We start from the raw sequence: 15,077 nt of genomic DNA, 5'->3' as shown, positions 1-15,077 counted from the left end.
CTCTTTTATGGGGTAAGTTGCTAGGACGCCACTGCGTTGTCAAGTTAAGGCCCCCGTAGGCACATGGCTGAATGAGGACACTAACACAGTCGCCTGTTCTAATTTCTCACAGTACCTCCATTTATTCCTTCTCTCATGCGCCATAAAGCAATGAAAAATCCAAAATAATAAATACAAAGCTATTTTATTTTAAAAATACATGTAATACTAAATAAGTGTTTTAATTTGTAGTCCTTTCTATACGGGCTTCTACGACTGAGCCGGGACGTTGCTAGGTGCGTTGTGTTGTGTTTCTCTGGACAGCGCGGAACGTCAAAGTTTCTCAAGTTTGTCTACATCTAATATGTAATCGTAATTAGTTCCAGAAAGCATTTTTTTTAACATGGCAAATGTTTGTACTAGCTTTATAGCCCCGGGAGTATGAAACGATGCATGGAGGTTGTTTGTTTTCGTGTAGTCGTAAGGATGAAAAGATTAAAGTTCATCTCATAAAAACATTGCACTAACTTAGCCACATCGCTATCCTTGTTTATCCATTTTGGCTTAGTCCGTCATGTTCAACATAACGTTAGTTGTCCCGAAGACAACCATGAAAAACGAGTCATGAAAAGAAAACTCCGTCAGTAATACAGTGCGTAATGTGCTTAAGTGGGTAACGCTTAAAAACGGGTTTGATTTTACTAACGTTAGCTCACCTTAAACGTCTGTGTCTACGCTTAATCGTTGATGATGGATCAGTATCATATTTTGGAGGTTATCGGGGAAGGATCCTTCGGGCGGGTGTTTAAAGGCCGGAGGAAGTTAAGCGGTCAGGTGAGAGCTGCACCCAAACTTCCAGCACCGCAGGCTAACATGTCATTCAGATATTAACTTTATTAACTCTCCAGAGTAACGTCCACATCCCTTTATTTTTTAGGTCGTGGCGTTGAAGTTCATTCCCAAAGTTGGCCGCTCAGAGAAGGATCTGCGCAGTTTGAAAAGAGAGATTGACATCATGAGGGGGCTCAAACATCCCAACGTAGTGCTGCTGTTAGACAGCTTTGAGACAGAGAGGGAGGTATGACTGTCACGACCTGCTCTCAAGTCAAGTTACATTTTCCACTGTCGCTGTAACCTGGTGCTTCCAGTATAACGGCTTTCTTTGCAATAAAATACAGCTTCCAGGGATAACAATTTTCCCATTCAAATCTCCAGAGAATAATTCTTGTTGGCAGACTGTAGTGTATGTTGAGACGTTAGGATGTTGGCTTTGGTACAAACACCAAGCATGCTTGGGACTTTGATCATCCAATTAAATATGTAACTGAAGAAGTATCGGTGGGAACAGCTTAAACAACTGAGGTGTGTGTGTGTGTTACTGGCATAATTTGAGCATGCTTTCCTCTATCAGGTTGTGGTGGTAACAGAGTATGCAGAGGGTGAGCTGTTTCAGATCCTGGAGGATGATGGGAGTTTACCTGAGGGTCAGGTACATCAGCATCCAGTGTCTGTTTTCACCAAAATTTTTTATACAGTAACAACAAATCAATATATTATATTTTATACTATTTAGATCAGGGGTCTCCAATGTGGTGCCTGCAGGCACCAAGTCACCCACACAGAGTCTGTGAAGTGGCTGCCTAAGCACATTTTATTAAGTCTATTGTAATATTTATTTATTACATTTTTGTATATTAGCTTGGCTTAGTTTATGTGTATTAACATTTTAAACAATGATAAAACATATCAACAAGTAAAATAAAATAAAACCAACAAGTTAAAAAAAGTTTTGAGTAAACTATATAAAAAAGTAGCCCTACAGATTGTTTAATCCATTTTGGTAGCCCTTACTCACAAAAAGGTTGGAGACCCCTGATCTAGATTATTGATAGGGGCTAGAACTGTATCTATCTACAGAACCAACCGAACAGGTTGTATTTTATATCACTCTCAAATGCTATATTAGGTAACAGAGTTAACAATTTAAAACTTTTTTTTAAAAACAAACGTTAAAATTTAAAACAAGGCCTGGTTTCACAGGCAAGGCTTAGCTAAACCAAGACAAGGCCTTAGTTTAATTAAAATGTTTAAAGGTGCCAAAGAATAAAAAAACTGTATTCACCTAGGCATTGATGAATAATAAGGGCCTCAAACATGTTTGTTTCCTCATTCTTATGTAAACTTTCACATGCGAAAGACTGCTGGAAAACATGTCAATCACAACATAACACAGACTGTGATGTAACAGTCGAAATGTACGCCCCAACATGTTAACTAAATGTCAAAAAAGTTCCGGAGCTGTCGGTATGAATTCATAGTGTTGGTGCTGGTAAACGAAAGATCTGGCGAAGCACTTAAAGTTGACCAATCAGAAGGTGACAGAACACAGAAGAAGAAAGATAAATGTGGCACTGCTACCTCGAATCTGGACGACAACTAGCTGGCTATGTTTCGTGCACGCACACACTCCGGTCACGGGACATCCTGACAAATATGACAGGTCCTTTCAGTTACGACCTCTTGATCAGCCTTTTTGCCCGAAAAACGTGGCATACATGTTTTTGTGACATCTGGTCAAAGCTGTGTGTGCGCGTGGATGTGTGTGAGGACAGAAGAGAGTGTAGTTGTTTTATACAGTTGTTTTGATTATACATACTTTTTGTGAGCAAGGGCTACCACAATACATAAAACTTGAAGGCGACTTGTTAATATGTTTTATCATTTTCTAAAAAGTAAACATAAATAAAATAAGCCAACTAAAATATGTAATAAATAAATAAATAAATGCGGAGACCACTGGTTAATAAAGTCAAGGATGTACAGAGAATGTCGCAATTTTTGTGTAATTCAAGCTGTGCCAAAGTCTCTGTACAGTAGTACAGTTTTATAAATAAATAGATATTAAAAGGGCTGTCGTGACAGAGAATAAAAGCAACTAGATGTCCATGTTTAATTTAAGATATGCCTTTATTGTTTTTCAATTTATACACGTATAATCAATGCAAAATAATTTTTTAACAAAATAGAGTTAAGAGAGTACATTAAACATGATGATCATAAGCGGAGACAACGTTTTCCACATTATTATGGAGATTCTGCTTTAACAGGTGAGCTTAAACGCTTTTTTTTTTACATATTTCACCCCAAAGGAACACATAATATAGCCCAATTTAAGTTGTTTTGGTAGCCTAAGGGGCCAGTCACACCAATAGCGTTTATGGCAGTTGCAGGCGCCTTTTTTGAATGATATTCTATGGGCAGGGCGCGTTTGCGCGCTGTTTATGCGCGCCGAGCGCCTTGCGGTTTTTTGCCGCCTGCCGCGCACGCCTTTTTGAAGGAGCGCTGAGAGCGGAAAAACGCCCGACGTCATTCGTGTCTTTCCATTGTCCAATCGAATGAGGGGAGAGGCGGGCCTTACGTTGTGGTGAGGGAAGTTTACAGTTGCTTTGAAGAACCGGACACCACTCGCTCACTCTCTCCTGTGTGTTTGTGCACCTCTCACCCTCAAACAAGGTCAGAGCAAGCGTCCTCTTTTTAAAGTTTCTGCTGATATGACAGTTAACAGCAAAAGAGCGCTCACGCTTCAATATTTGATTGACAAGACAGCTGACTCGGTGGTTGCTTAGCAATATGAAAAGCCGCGTCGCACTGCTCTTTTTTTAAAAAAGGCAGTGCGTCGCGCCTTGCGTTTGCAAGCGTTTAAAGCGCTTTTGGTGTGACTGAAGCCTTAGGTTGTTCTGAAATGATGACAAAATTTAAATGACTAAACATGTACGCTATCTTTGAAAATAGTGATTAATTTGTTTTCATGCTATATTTGAATAGCAATGTATTAATTTACATTCTGTGAAAATGCAAATGAATAAATAGGCCCATAGAATTTGTTTGTTAAACGGTCAGATTTTTTAAAAATGCTACATCATATATGCTACATCAATAATAGCAATATAGATACTGTATTTACTTAGCACTATAATAATGATAAATTAAGGAGGCAATACTGCATATGCGCTAGTTAGCTACTACTTCACCGCCACAGTCTTAGGCCTATTGCAATTTCGGAATGCATAAACAGAAATACAAAAGAACAAAAATTCCAGGCTATACTCTGCACTTAAGCCAATATCTTTGCAGTATTCTTCTTGTTTTATTTTTTGTACATTCTGCCACAACACACAGGTGCGAAAATGCTTACCGTACGTTAGAATTTGTGAATTTGTACGGTAAAATCTTGTTGTGTGTAACTGCGTCCGAATTATTTTTTGCATAAACTCACTCGTGTCGTGTGCGAGAGCTCACCACGTTCCGACCATCAGAATTCGCACTGTGTACGCCCAGCTTAATGTGAGCTACAGGCATGAGCCTCAGGGCACGGCAGAGCACAGCCATTCAGAGCAGAGCTCAGCATTATTATGACCCTTCCAGATAGCGCAAAAATAGACCATTTTATTCAAAGGACAAATCCTAGGGTTGTAAATGGACATATAAAATCGTTTCTGGATAATTTTTGCACTTAATAAAGTTGTATACCCTATGTAAAAATCAAAGAACAATTTAACCTATTATTTCAATGCATTCTTTGGCATCTTTAATAAACATCCCTTAGTAAAAGATGTTACTGGTGTGTATCTTGAGACAAATCAATGGCACTGGCTTATTTTAAAAGCCAGTGCCATTGATAATAATGATATTTATTATCATTATTATAGAGATAATAATAATAATAATATCATACTAATGCATACAAAGTTTAAATGTACTGCACAAAATAACTATTTTTTAACACATTAATGTATTTCTTAAAAATATGAACAACATGGTAGTTCATCAATTTTGTGTTTCTAATTTGGTGTTATGCTGTCGTTCAGGCCTGTAGCACACTTAAAAATAAGACCTCTTACATACTTTTTTGTGTTTTGTTTGTGTAGGTGCGTGAAATAGGCTGCCAGCTTGTCTCTGCCCTGTATTATCTACACTCACATCGCATTCTGCACCGTGACATGAAACCACAAAACATCCTGCTGGGAAAAGGAGGAGTGGTAAAGCTCTGTGACTTTGGGTAAGTGTTTCCAGTACATATAAACTTAATACCAGTTTTAACTGATATTTATGCAGCTAAAATATGATTGATTTTATTTACACTAGCTCATTACGGATTAATCTCAGTCACTTTTGAATTAAAACAGGGAGGACATATCATTTTCTTGAACTGATATTGAATAGCATTGTGGTGTCTCATTCTCTTGATTCTTCAAAGATTTGCCCGTGCCATGAGTGTGTCCACCTTGGTGCTGACCTCCATTAAAGGGACTCCTCTCTACATGTCTCCAGAATTGGTGGAAGAGAAACCCTATGACCACTCAACTGACCTTTGGTCTCTAGGTTGCATCCTCTATGAGCTCCACACGGGGGCGCCACCGTTCTATACCAACTCCATCTTTCAGCTGGTGCAGCTTATAGTGAAAGATCCAGTAAAATGGCCAGAGAGCATGGGCCAAGACTGCATGGTACTGTATACTTTACTCTTCACATGAAAACTTTTTAAATGAAAACATCTTACTCTATTTCGGACAGGGATTAGACTAGTTTTAGACTAAAATAAATGTAAGAGCTGTCCAAACTGCAAAAAACTTGCAAATCTTAAAATACATCAGTGCCCTTTATTTTGCCTCAAAATGCACACAAGTAATGTTTTTAGGAAGGCATGTTTGTTAAAACTAGTTATATTTCCTAATTAAACTAAGGTCTAGTCCTGGCATATGCTAATCCCTGTCCAGGAAACCACCCTTTAGTGTTTGATACACAGATTCAAAAATGTAGAAGCATACTGTTGTCAGTATGTACTGACTATGAGTAATTTTAAGTTTATTGAATAATGCTTTTGGAGGAGTGCTAAACTTTTTCTTTACTTGTGCATTTGTTTGTTTTTATGCAGAGTTTTTTAAAGGGATTGTTGATGAAAGATCCTCAGAAGAGGCTGTCTTGGCCAGACTTGCTTCATCACCCTTTTGTTGCAGATGGAGTTTTAAGTAAGGACTAAAGTTGTATTAAATAAATAACAATTGTATCAATGTTTCTGAACATTTTGAGTACTTTACCAAAATAGGGTACAAATTAGGAGCCGAAACTCTCATGGGGAATCTTTATTCTGTACTATCATAATAAAGCTTAGCTTTCAGCAAATGTTGGTTTTCAACCTTAATGAGTCAAATTAAATATGAAATATAAAAACAAAAGCCAGAGTGTAATTTAGCTAAATTAAAGCTATTGCTTAATATTTGTTTGATCATTGCTGTTATACTTTCAATAACTTAAGAATATAGTTGAAGGACTGAGCTTTAAAAATCAGGACAATTTGTCAAACTTGAGAAAATGAAATGAGCTTATTTACCAGCTGTAGAAATATAATAAGGATTTCTCTAAAATAATTCTGTTTTTTTTTGGACAGTTGTGTCAGATGAGGGTTCGAGTTACCCCCTCACAGTGACACCCAGCCCAGATGTGCAGGCCCTGAAAAAGCAGCAGGCTGCAGAGAAGGCAGCAGGACGTAGTGGAGAGGGCAAACTACTGCGCAAGGCCAGAGAGCTCAGAGAGAAAGAAAGGAATAACAGACTGGTAATCTTATACTACATCTGTGAACAGCTGTTGTTAACCAAGAAGTTTGTTTTTCAGATGTTATGTAGTAATGTTTGATATGTCTTGCTGATTTCCGGTACTTTTAGTAAGATAAATCATTCATGTAAATTAAAGTGACGCTGTTGTTGATGATGTAATGTGATTTGTGCAAATTTGCCTGTATTTTACGAGATTATGCAAATTGAATAGATTGTTTCATTTCTCAAGAAGAGCGTTTAAAGGATCAGTTCTGTAAATGGATGTGAAATAATAAAAAAGTTGTCTTGTTTTTCTAGGAGATAGCTGGGAAAGCTGCCCGCACCAGTCAGACTCGTTCTAAGACAGCTTCTGCTGGAGGAGCCCCCACCACTACCCACTCATTGGGCAGCACCTTTTCAGTGCATCAAAATTCATCTCAGCCAGCAACCAATCAGCATCAAGCAAATGACAACAGTGTTACCAGGTAGTATTTCCATGTAGAATTTCAATTTGGAAAACTGGGACTGAGGCTGTAGTTTAAACTTATAAAAATGAGATATTAACAGTACTACTGTAACAGGGAGGAAAATAGATTTTTTTATTGACTAGCATGAAAATGATAAATGATAAGACCAACTATGGAGAACTAAAATAGTCGAAGACCTATTTAGACTAGACATAAAAATGTATTATATTGCTGTGTAATTGATCTAAACAACCTGGAAATTGGTGCGTAAACACACCCAAACCTATTTAAAAGTCCAGCTGAACAAATCATGTATGATCCTAACATATATACACCTAAATCGTATCACCTATATGACGTAAAATGATTAATTGCCCAATTTCTCATGTCCCCTTTTATTTTTAGAGTGTACTCAGCTCCACATAAAGGCCAGATCAGTAAAGATTATGAAAGGGAGTTTCCTTCAGTAGAAGTGGGACCCCGGCAGGTTGTGAAACGCTCTGGACATGCACGCACCAGTCTGGCTTCGGTCAGGATGGACAGTGAGGTTTGTTCGGGATAACACTCCAGTTAACTGATCGATTTATATCATATATTTTATAGTTGGTGTGCAGTGGCGGCTCCTGACTGCTTATCCGAGGGGCGCTAATTCAAAATAAGTGTTCGGAGTGTCATATGTGTGGTTCCCTTTTCCAAAATATGTGTTCTGCGCCTCGAGAGATCCTGTGTACATCACGTGTTTTGTCAAAATAAAAAAAAATATATGATAAGAGACGCTCACGTTCACAAAATACACCCAAGACACTCCCTTAACAGTAAACTCTGATTATTACACATGAGATTATGCAAGTATCTGGCATACGCGAGCATCTCTTTTATCATAAACCCTTTAGACGCATCTGCAGCAGGCACTTATTTTGACAAGACACGTGATGCACACAGGATCTCTCGATGTGCAGAACACATATTTTGAAAAAAGGAACCACTCACATGACGGGCTACATACATGTTGTGAAAAACTTTGCATCGAGCCCCCTCAAAAAGAAGTCACCGACCGCCACTGTTGGTGAGGTGTCTTAAGCTTATGGGTATGCAACTAAATAATATAAAACACATATTCACTTTCACTTTCCATCATTAAGGAACAGGAGGCTGACAGTGATTATGAGTGGGAGCAATTGGCTGAATTTTCTGATCAGGTGTCTTTTAACACTGCCATCTTTCGGAGGTTAAAGAACAAACTTCTTTTGGCCAAGAACAAGGTAATTTGACCTTGTTTTATAAAAAAAGTCACTGTTTGAACTAGTAAGTAAATTTGATTAGTGTATTAAAGACTTGCGTATCTGTCCAGCTTTTGGTTGAGAAAGGTGAAGGGGTTTCTTCAGTTACACAGCTGCTAAAAGTCCTCAGAAACATCATTCAAAGCTGTCAGCCTGGAGATGCTGAAACAGCGGGCAATGAGTTGGAGCTTCCTCATCTACTGTTCGACCTAATCGAGGACACCCTGAACATTCCAGATCTAATGCAGGTTTGAAAAATACACGTACAGCATGTTCTTCTACAGTCTTAAAGAAAGAAATGCATTTACATTTTGTTTTATTTAAAATAAATAATATTTGAAAGATGTTTGGATCACAATTAATAGCATTACTGTTTTATAGTATGAATAAACCAATAGGGGATATCATTCCTTTTTAAAAGTGAAAAATCTGAAAATAAGAAATAGTTTCTAAATGGATGTTATTTGAAGAAGTCACAGGGTGAAATGTTTCTGGGAGATCTGATGAGTGTGCTCATAATGTACCTGGAAAAGAGCCCCGAGTGGGAGATAAAGGAGAGGAGGTATGGTTTTATAAATTTATTGTAATGTACCCTATTCACATTTTTTTAAGCACTGAAATTATTTTCCCTCAAATTACTTGGAAGGAATAGCTCACCCAAAAATGAAAATTTTAATATAGTTTACTTTACCCACATAACTTGCTTTACGTTGTGGAACACAGACTTTAAAGTACATCAGTGCATATCCTTTCCATTAAAAAAAATAACAATTAGGATTGGGGCTGTTAATGACTGCGACTTGTGTGTTATGGAAATTTTAAAGCTTGACAGCCACAAAGGACGGATCAGGCTTTAGCCCCCCCAAAATTCTTCTCAGCCCCCCTAAAAATGTTGCTATGTTAGCCCCATAAACTTTACAGGAATTTGTGATTGATTCTGTCACTTCAGATGACTTAGATTTACAGAAGTTACTGCAGTTAACATGATATGAGAAATAGAAAAATTTAAAATTTAGCCTTACATTATATTTACATGCCAGTAATCCATGCAGTCAGTGCACTAGCTTATATATATATAATATAATTTTATATATATATAATATAATTTTATATATATATATATATATATATATATATATATATATATATATATATATATATATATATATATATATATATATATATATATATATATATATATATATATATATATATATATAAAATGAGATATAATTATTTATTTATTTATTCTATTATACTCTCATTGGGGGTCTGAGTCCACCTAAAATGAAAACCCTAGAATCGCCCCTGGGCAGGATGTTCTTCAAAAAACCCTGTTGTGCTCCACTCATAAAAGAAAGTCATATGGGTCTGGAATTACAGGAATAAAGCTTGAGCAAGATGTGTCATTTCATGTTAAATTAATCATTTTAAGTAAATCTGTTATAAAATAAGAGAATATTTAGTGATAATTGCAGAATGTTTTGTGGGGCTGTTGTTATTTTAAAGCAGTTTAATAAAATTGTAATTTTATAAAAAATATTTTCTTTCATCAGAGCTGAGGATCTCTGTCAGATATTTATATCAGTATTTCTCAATCAAGACCCAAAACGTTCAGCGGTAAGGTTCTACGTTAGGAAGATTGCCTCTCTAATTTGTGTCAAATGCAGTTTTAAATGGGAAAATCAAGTACAATGATCGTAGGATGTCTGGTTTCATTTGGATTACAGTCGATTTTGTGGTTTCTCCTACAGCTTTTGGCAACGGCAGTCTTAACCTTGTTCACTCACCGTGGTATATCTGTGAATGTCAGCATGGAAAGGCTTGCAGCCTTTTTAGAGAATATTTTGACAGACAGAGCGGAGGTACAATTCCATTATTTACTCTGTTTGGAGTAATTAATGTCATTGATGTGATGAAATCCAGTGAAGTCACCCCTCTCATCCTCCCTTCATCTCTCTCTCACTCTCTCTTTATCAAATAGGTTCACAACCCTTTACCTGCGGGTTGGGGCATATGCGACGGCCTTCTGTCACTCATTCTTTACAGACTATCTGAGGTAATTCCTTTCAGATGAATTGTCCTCAAATCTGTACTGTGTTTATGTGCTGTCTAATCAACAATTTATTCCCCTAATGATTGTAGTGTGAAAGCAGCTCATTGTGCGACTTTCAGCGCTCTGAGCTTTGGTCTTGCCTGTGGATTAAAGTGAACATTTTGCTTGAGAACACAACTTTCCAGGGATGCCATTTCTCTGCTAATGGTACTGAGCATAATAAAAATTTAGTTTTGTAATAGTAGATTGCAGCTGTAATACGCCGGCAATTTAATAACACTCATTGGTCTTTTTTTCACAGGTCTGTACGTGTTTCTCTCTCTCGCTTTGTTGGTTTTCTCCAGTGATCCATATAACTGTGTTGATCTTCTTTTGAACCTCACTACAAAGTGCACCTCTGTCCTCAGTCACCTTCTCACTACCAATTGGTGAGCTGAACCTTAAAGTCTTAAAGAGCACCTATCCTCTGATTTACAATTTTACATTTCCTTTGGTGTGTAAGTGTGTTTTAGTACATTAACGATATGCAAAAGGTACAAACCCCAAAGTAAATGATGAGGTGAGTTATCGTCTCCAACGTAAATCTTTTTTCTTGGACTACAACAAAAACACAGATTGTAGGCTCTAGTTTACTTCCTGGGCTTGTTGACGTAGACAAGACCGACATTATCATACTTCCTCCCGCTTCAGATTTACAGCCTGTAAGTTAACCCCTGTTAGCAATGCGTTGTGAGCAAATCCTTTAAACAGGGTAAGGAGCGTCACATTTCCGGTTGACGTCAGAGGTATTCAGGTCAGTTACAACCTGGCCAATCAGGGACACAGCTTTTCAGATCCATGAGTTTTGTACAAATCAATTTGTTTAAGGAAGGCAGGGAAATCTGCAGCTACAAAAATGTACGGTATGTGGAAAATAACCCACGCAAACACATTGTATTATGTGTGTATTATATTGTATTATAAGCATTGCATTAGCAGCGCAAAATGTCATAGGTTGAACCAAGATAAAAGCTTCAGCAAAATGCATGAATGTAATGAAATTGTAAAGCTTTTCTAGATCGTTTTTGAGGTTTTACAGTATTCTTCTCATTTTACCGTAAACAGCACTGCATTGCTCAAGAATGGCTGTTTCTGGGGTGACTCAGAAATGAACAGTCTGTCAATGATGAGCTGTCATCTCCTATGCATCCCTTTCTCTCTGAGGTTGCCGCTTGAAAAAAAATCATCTCTTGTTCAGTCGTACTGTAATTCAAACATTATGCCTGGGTTAATGAAGGTAATCTTATTCTTGTATTTTCAGTCAGATTATTATCTGCTGATGTAAATTGTTATGAAATGACATTTATTTCTGTGTTGTCTCCTTGGTCAGATGATTCAAAATCTTCCTGTAGCCCTAGTGGAGCTTCCTCTGTGTCTTTTGAACCGTCTGCTACTATCTGACCCACAGCACACTGCTCCACGTCTTATCAGTGCAGCCCAGAGCTGTGCCTTCCTCCCTTATAACACAGAAAGCTCAGACAATGGAACAGAACAAACTCTTAACCACTCTGGGAATGGTGTGGAGCAAATCAAGAGCAACGGTAATGGAAAGAAAACCAAGATTGAGCAGATCAAAGGTGATCAGTTTAGAAAGAGGATAGACCAGCTCAAAGCCACGTCTAAAACAAAAAAGGATTTGGCAAAGACTCAAAGCCAGCTTTCCAAAAGCAAGACTGAGAAGTTCAGGGAGATGGTATCGCAACCAAAAACCAAGAGCTTTCAGAATCCGAGCATTGAGCATCTTAGAGAGCAAAGTGGTTGCATAGAGGAGCTTATGGACAGTTTGGAGCTCCATGACAGTCATCTCCTGCCGGTTCAGCAAGTGGGCACCATTAGCTGGCTTATAGACAGTCTGGAAGAGTGCAATGGATATAGCAAGACAAACGGGGGTCACCCCAAAGTCTCAACGGCACAGATTTCATCCCCAGAGGCAGAAGTTAGAACAGCAAGTTCTCTGTTGGCTGTGCTGCTACAAAGCCAATTACTCTGCGGTTGTGCGGTTGAACTTCTTATCCTTCTTTCCCAGCTAGCACCTTATCTCTCCCATCGCTCTCGATTTTTTCTTCCTGTGGAAGCCACCCAACTACGCCTTGCGTTGCGTCACAAAGATGATGGGATCAGAGGTGCTTGCTGTAGCCTGTTGGGCCAACTGCAAGTCTCAGGTGTTAAGCATGGCATCACGGATTTAGAGTTTGACTCAAGCTGGAGCCTTGATCCACAACTGCTTCAGGAACTGTTAAGCTGCCTGCATGATCCAGCCCCGTCTGTTCGTAGGAGTGCCTGCAAAGCTGTGGGAAACTGCTTGAGTGTAATTGGAAAAACTGATTTAAATACTTCCATAAACGGCCTGCAGAAGATCAAGAACACAACTGAGAGCAGAAAAGGAAAATTGCGGAGGATACCGGTATTAGAAAGTGTCAGGCGAGGGTTGCAAAAGGATTCTTCTGCTTTAAAAGGAAAAGGTTGTTATAGTGTGGGAGACGTATGGAAAGAAGTTGCCATAGGAGCAGCGCTTCCTCTCGTGTCTCTGCTGTCAGATGCTGATAATGTCATTCGACAGCACTGCTGTGGGGCTTTGGGTAGCCTAGCTGTTATCAGTGGAGTGGATGGAGCACTCCTTAGTGCAGATGTGCCATGCTTGCTTCTCCAAACTGCCTGTGATGATTCCCATCATGCAGTGCGACGGGCAGCTGTGGCCACCCTGCGTGTGTTTAGCCAGCAAAATACACTGCTACAGGTAAAAGGAGTGTGAATCTGTTTCAACTAACTTGTTTAGGTATTTTTTTACACCTCTGAGTGAATTAGGAAAGTTATTGGATTTTTATGTCATTTAAAAAGAATCCTAACCGGATTATTAAATATTAAACAATATTCGCACAGAGTGCAGTTCTTTTTGAGCTGTATGCAAACACTGCAACAAAATGAACATTGAGCTGTTTTTTGCTATATTGCATCATTTTGACAATTGTGCAAAAAAATTGAAAGACAGAGAAAGCTGGTAAAAATACCTTACTGTCATTTTCACATTCTTCCCTTCCTCCCTTCCTTTAAGGCTCTGAGGTCTCTAGATGCGGGGAGAAAACTTTGTCACACATTCCAAAGCTCTTCTTTTCAGAGGGATTTTCAATGGCTTGTCAGCAAGTTGGATGAGCCAGTTGAAGGGAAAACGTGAACATAACCTTTACAGTTTGTGTGTAGAGAAAACAAAATTCACTTTACTAGAAAATAATTTCTATTAAATGGGGATAATAGCTGGATATTTTCAATTCCATTTAAAAGGTTGATGCATGTCTCCGCTAAGGCTAGGAAAGCATTTTATGTATATATTTATTTGATCTATGATCAAAATAATTGAGCCGAAATGAAATTGAAACTGCTCTGAATTTTTATAAAGTGACAGTAAAAACTCAAAAACATCTCAAAATGTGTCGTCATTCTCTATAGCATTGTATTTATTTGTAGATGTTTAAATGTAAGTTTTGGTTATTAAATGTTTGACTGATTTATTCAGACACCGTTATATTCAAGTCCCTTGGTCTTGTGGATTTTTCGTTAATTTCTCTTTAAATAAAAAGCTGCGTTTGTATGTTTATAATCTAACTGTTTTGCAGCCTCAGTTTTTTGTATTTTTTCTTTTTTATTATTTATTCATCTAGCCTGAAAGTTATTGAATATCAGGCTATGTAGAAATGACCGGAAAATTCGGTAAAATGTTTCCCTTGTTTTTGAAGATTCTCCTTTAATCTGCAATACTTATGGAAAAGTGAAAATAACGGATTTGCTTACTTCGTTTTTATTCATGTGACCTTTCCCGTTTTGTTTGTTTTTTTATAATATAAATTAATACAATTACGCAATATACATTTTTCATAAAAATGTGTCTTTCCTTTGCTATTTGTGCTTTTATATTCGGTTATTTATCTTTACTTAAATTGTTTCTCCCTCTCATTTTACATTTAATACCCGTGCTAGATATTTTATCTTAGAAATATTCAGACTGAATTTAAACTTACTTTTTCCTGTAGTTCATCTACCTGTTTATTACGTAAGCATTTTGACATACGTCCCAAAACCACGCACAATTTATTTTGTATTGCGTTGTGGACAAAAATCAGTTTTGAGTTTTTCAAACGGTTAAATATTTTTAAATGGCTTATTTAAAATGGCAAGGATTTATACTGCAAATTTAAGGGAATGTATTTTATGAAAAAATTTAAAATATAACATTTAATAGATAAATATATCTGTGACACTTAACTGTGCTCTACAATGACCTGTAGTCTTCTCTAAAATGTAGGCTACCTCGTGTTTCCCAGAAGGCATCCTTCTTATATTTTGAAGGATTTATTTAGGCTATACTTTATTTAGCAGATATTTGCTGTGTGAGTTCATATATGATAGGCTATATCGCCTGGATATGTATCATATTTTACAGCTTCAGTGAAAGAAAATACAAACATGATTCTGTGCTGATCGGCGTTCTGATAGCTACTAAAAATATCCCTGTCCTATTAAAACGAACACCTCATGAAACGAATGAATCAAAGTGAAATAAAGCTTTTGAAGCCCCGGAAAAAACATTCATTCATCTCTCTATTTCTTCTTGTGTTAAACGTTATTTCGAAATACAAAATGTAGGAGTCAGGCGGGTGATAATTTAAAC

At 37.5% G+C, this 15,077-nt stretch overlaps 1 protein-coding gene across 2 annotated transcripts; it reads left to right on the top strand.

The window, feature by feature from the left end:
* Positions 1–276: 276 nt before the first annotated feature.
* On the top strand, positions 277–14,308 carry stk36 (serine/threonine kinase 36 (fused homolog, Drosophila)). 2 transcript variants are annotated; one of them, XM_065250208.2, is made up of 20 exons: positions 277–813; positions 917–1,057; positions 1,391–1,468; positions 4,908–5,038; positions 5,237–5,486; positions 5,915–6,008; positions 6,428–6,594; positions 6,891–7,057; positions 7,445–7,586; positions 8,188–8,301; positions 8,391–8,567; positions 8,790–8,881; positions 9,876–9,939; positions 10,074–10,184; positions 10,304–10,378; positions 10,465–10,582; positions 10,677–10,803; positions 11,480–11,651; positions 11,745–13,151; positions 13,467–14,308. In XM_065250208.2, exons 1-20 carry the CDS (start codon positions 727–729, stop codon positions 13,584–13,586), a joined length of 3,834 nt encoding a protein of 1,277 aa, XP_065106280.1. In that variant the 5' UTR covers positions 277–726; the 3' UTR covers positions 13,587–14,308. The 2 variants fall into 2 exon arrangements, with proteins under 2 accessions (XP_065106280.1, XP_065106279.1); XM_065250207.2 differs by having other exon boundaries at positions 8,182–8,301.
* The last annotated feature ends 769 nt before the right edge of the window (positions 14,309–15,077 follow it).

The sequence above is a fragment of the Paramisgurnus dabryanus genome, chromosome 5 (genome assembly GCF_030506205.2).
Source record: "Paramisgurnus dabryanus chromosome 5, PD_genome_1.1, whole genome shotgun sequence".
Lineage (NCBI taxonomy): Eukaryota > Metazoa > Chordata > Actinopteri > Cypriniformes > Cobitidae > Paramisgurnus > Paramisgurnus dabryanus.
Note: the sequence above shows the minus strand (reverse complement) of the source record. Positions and strands in the feature narration are given on the sequence as shown.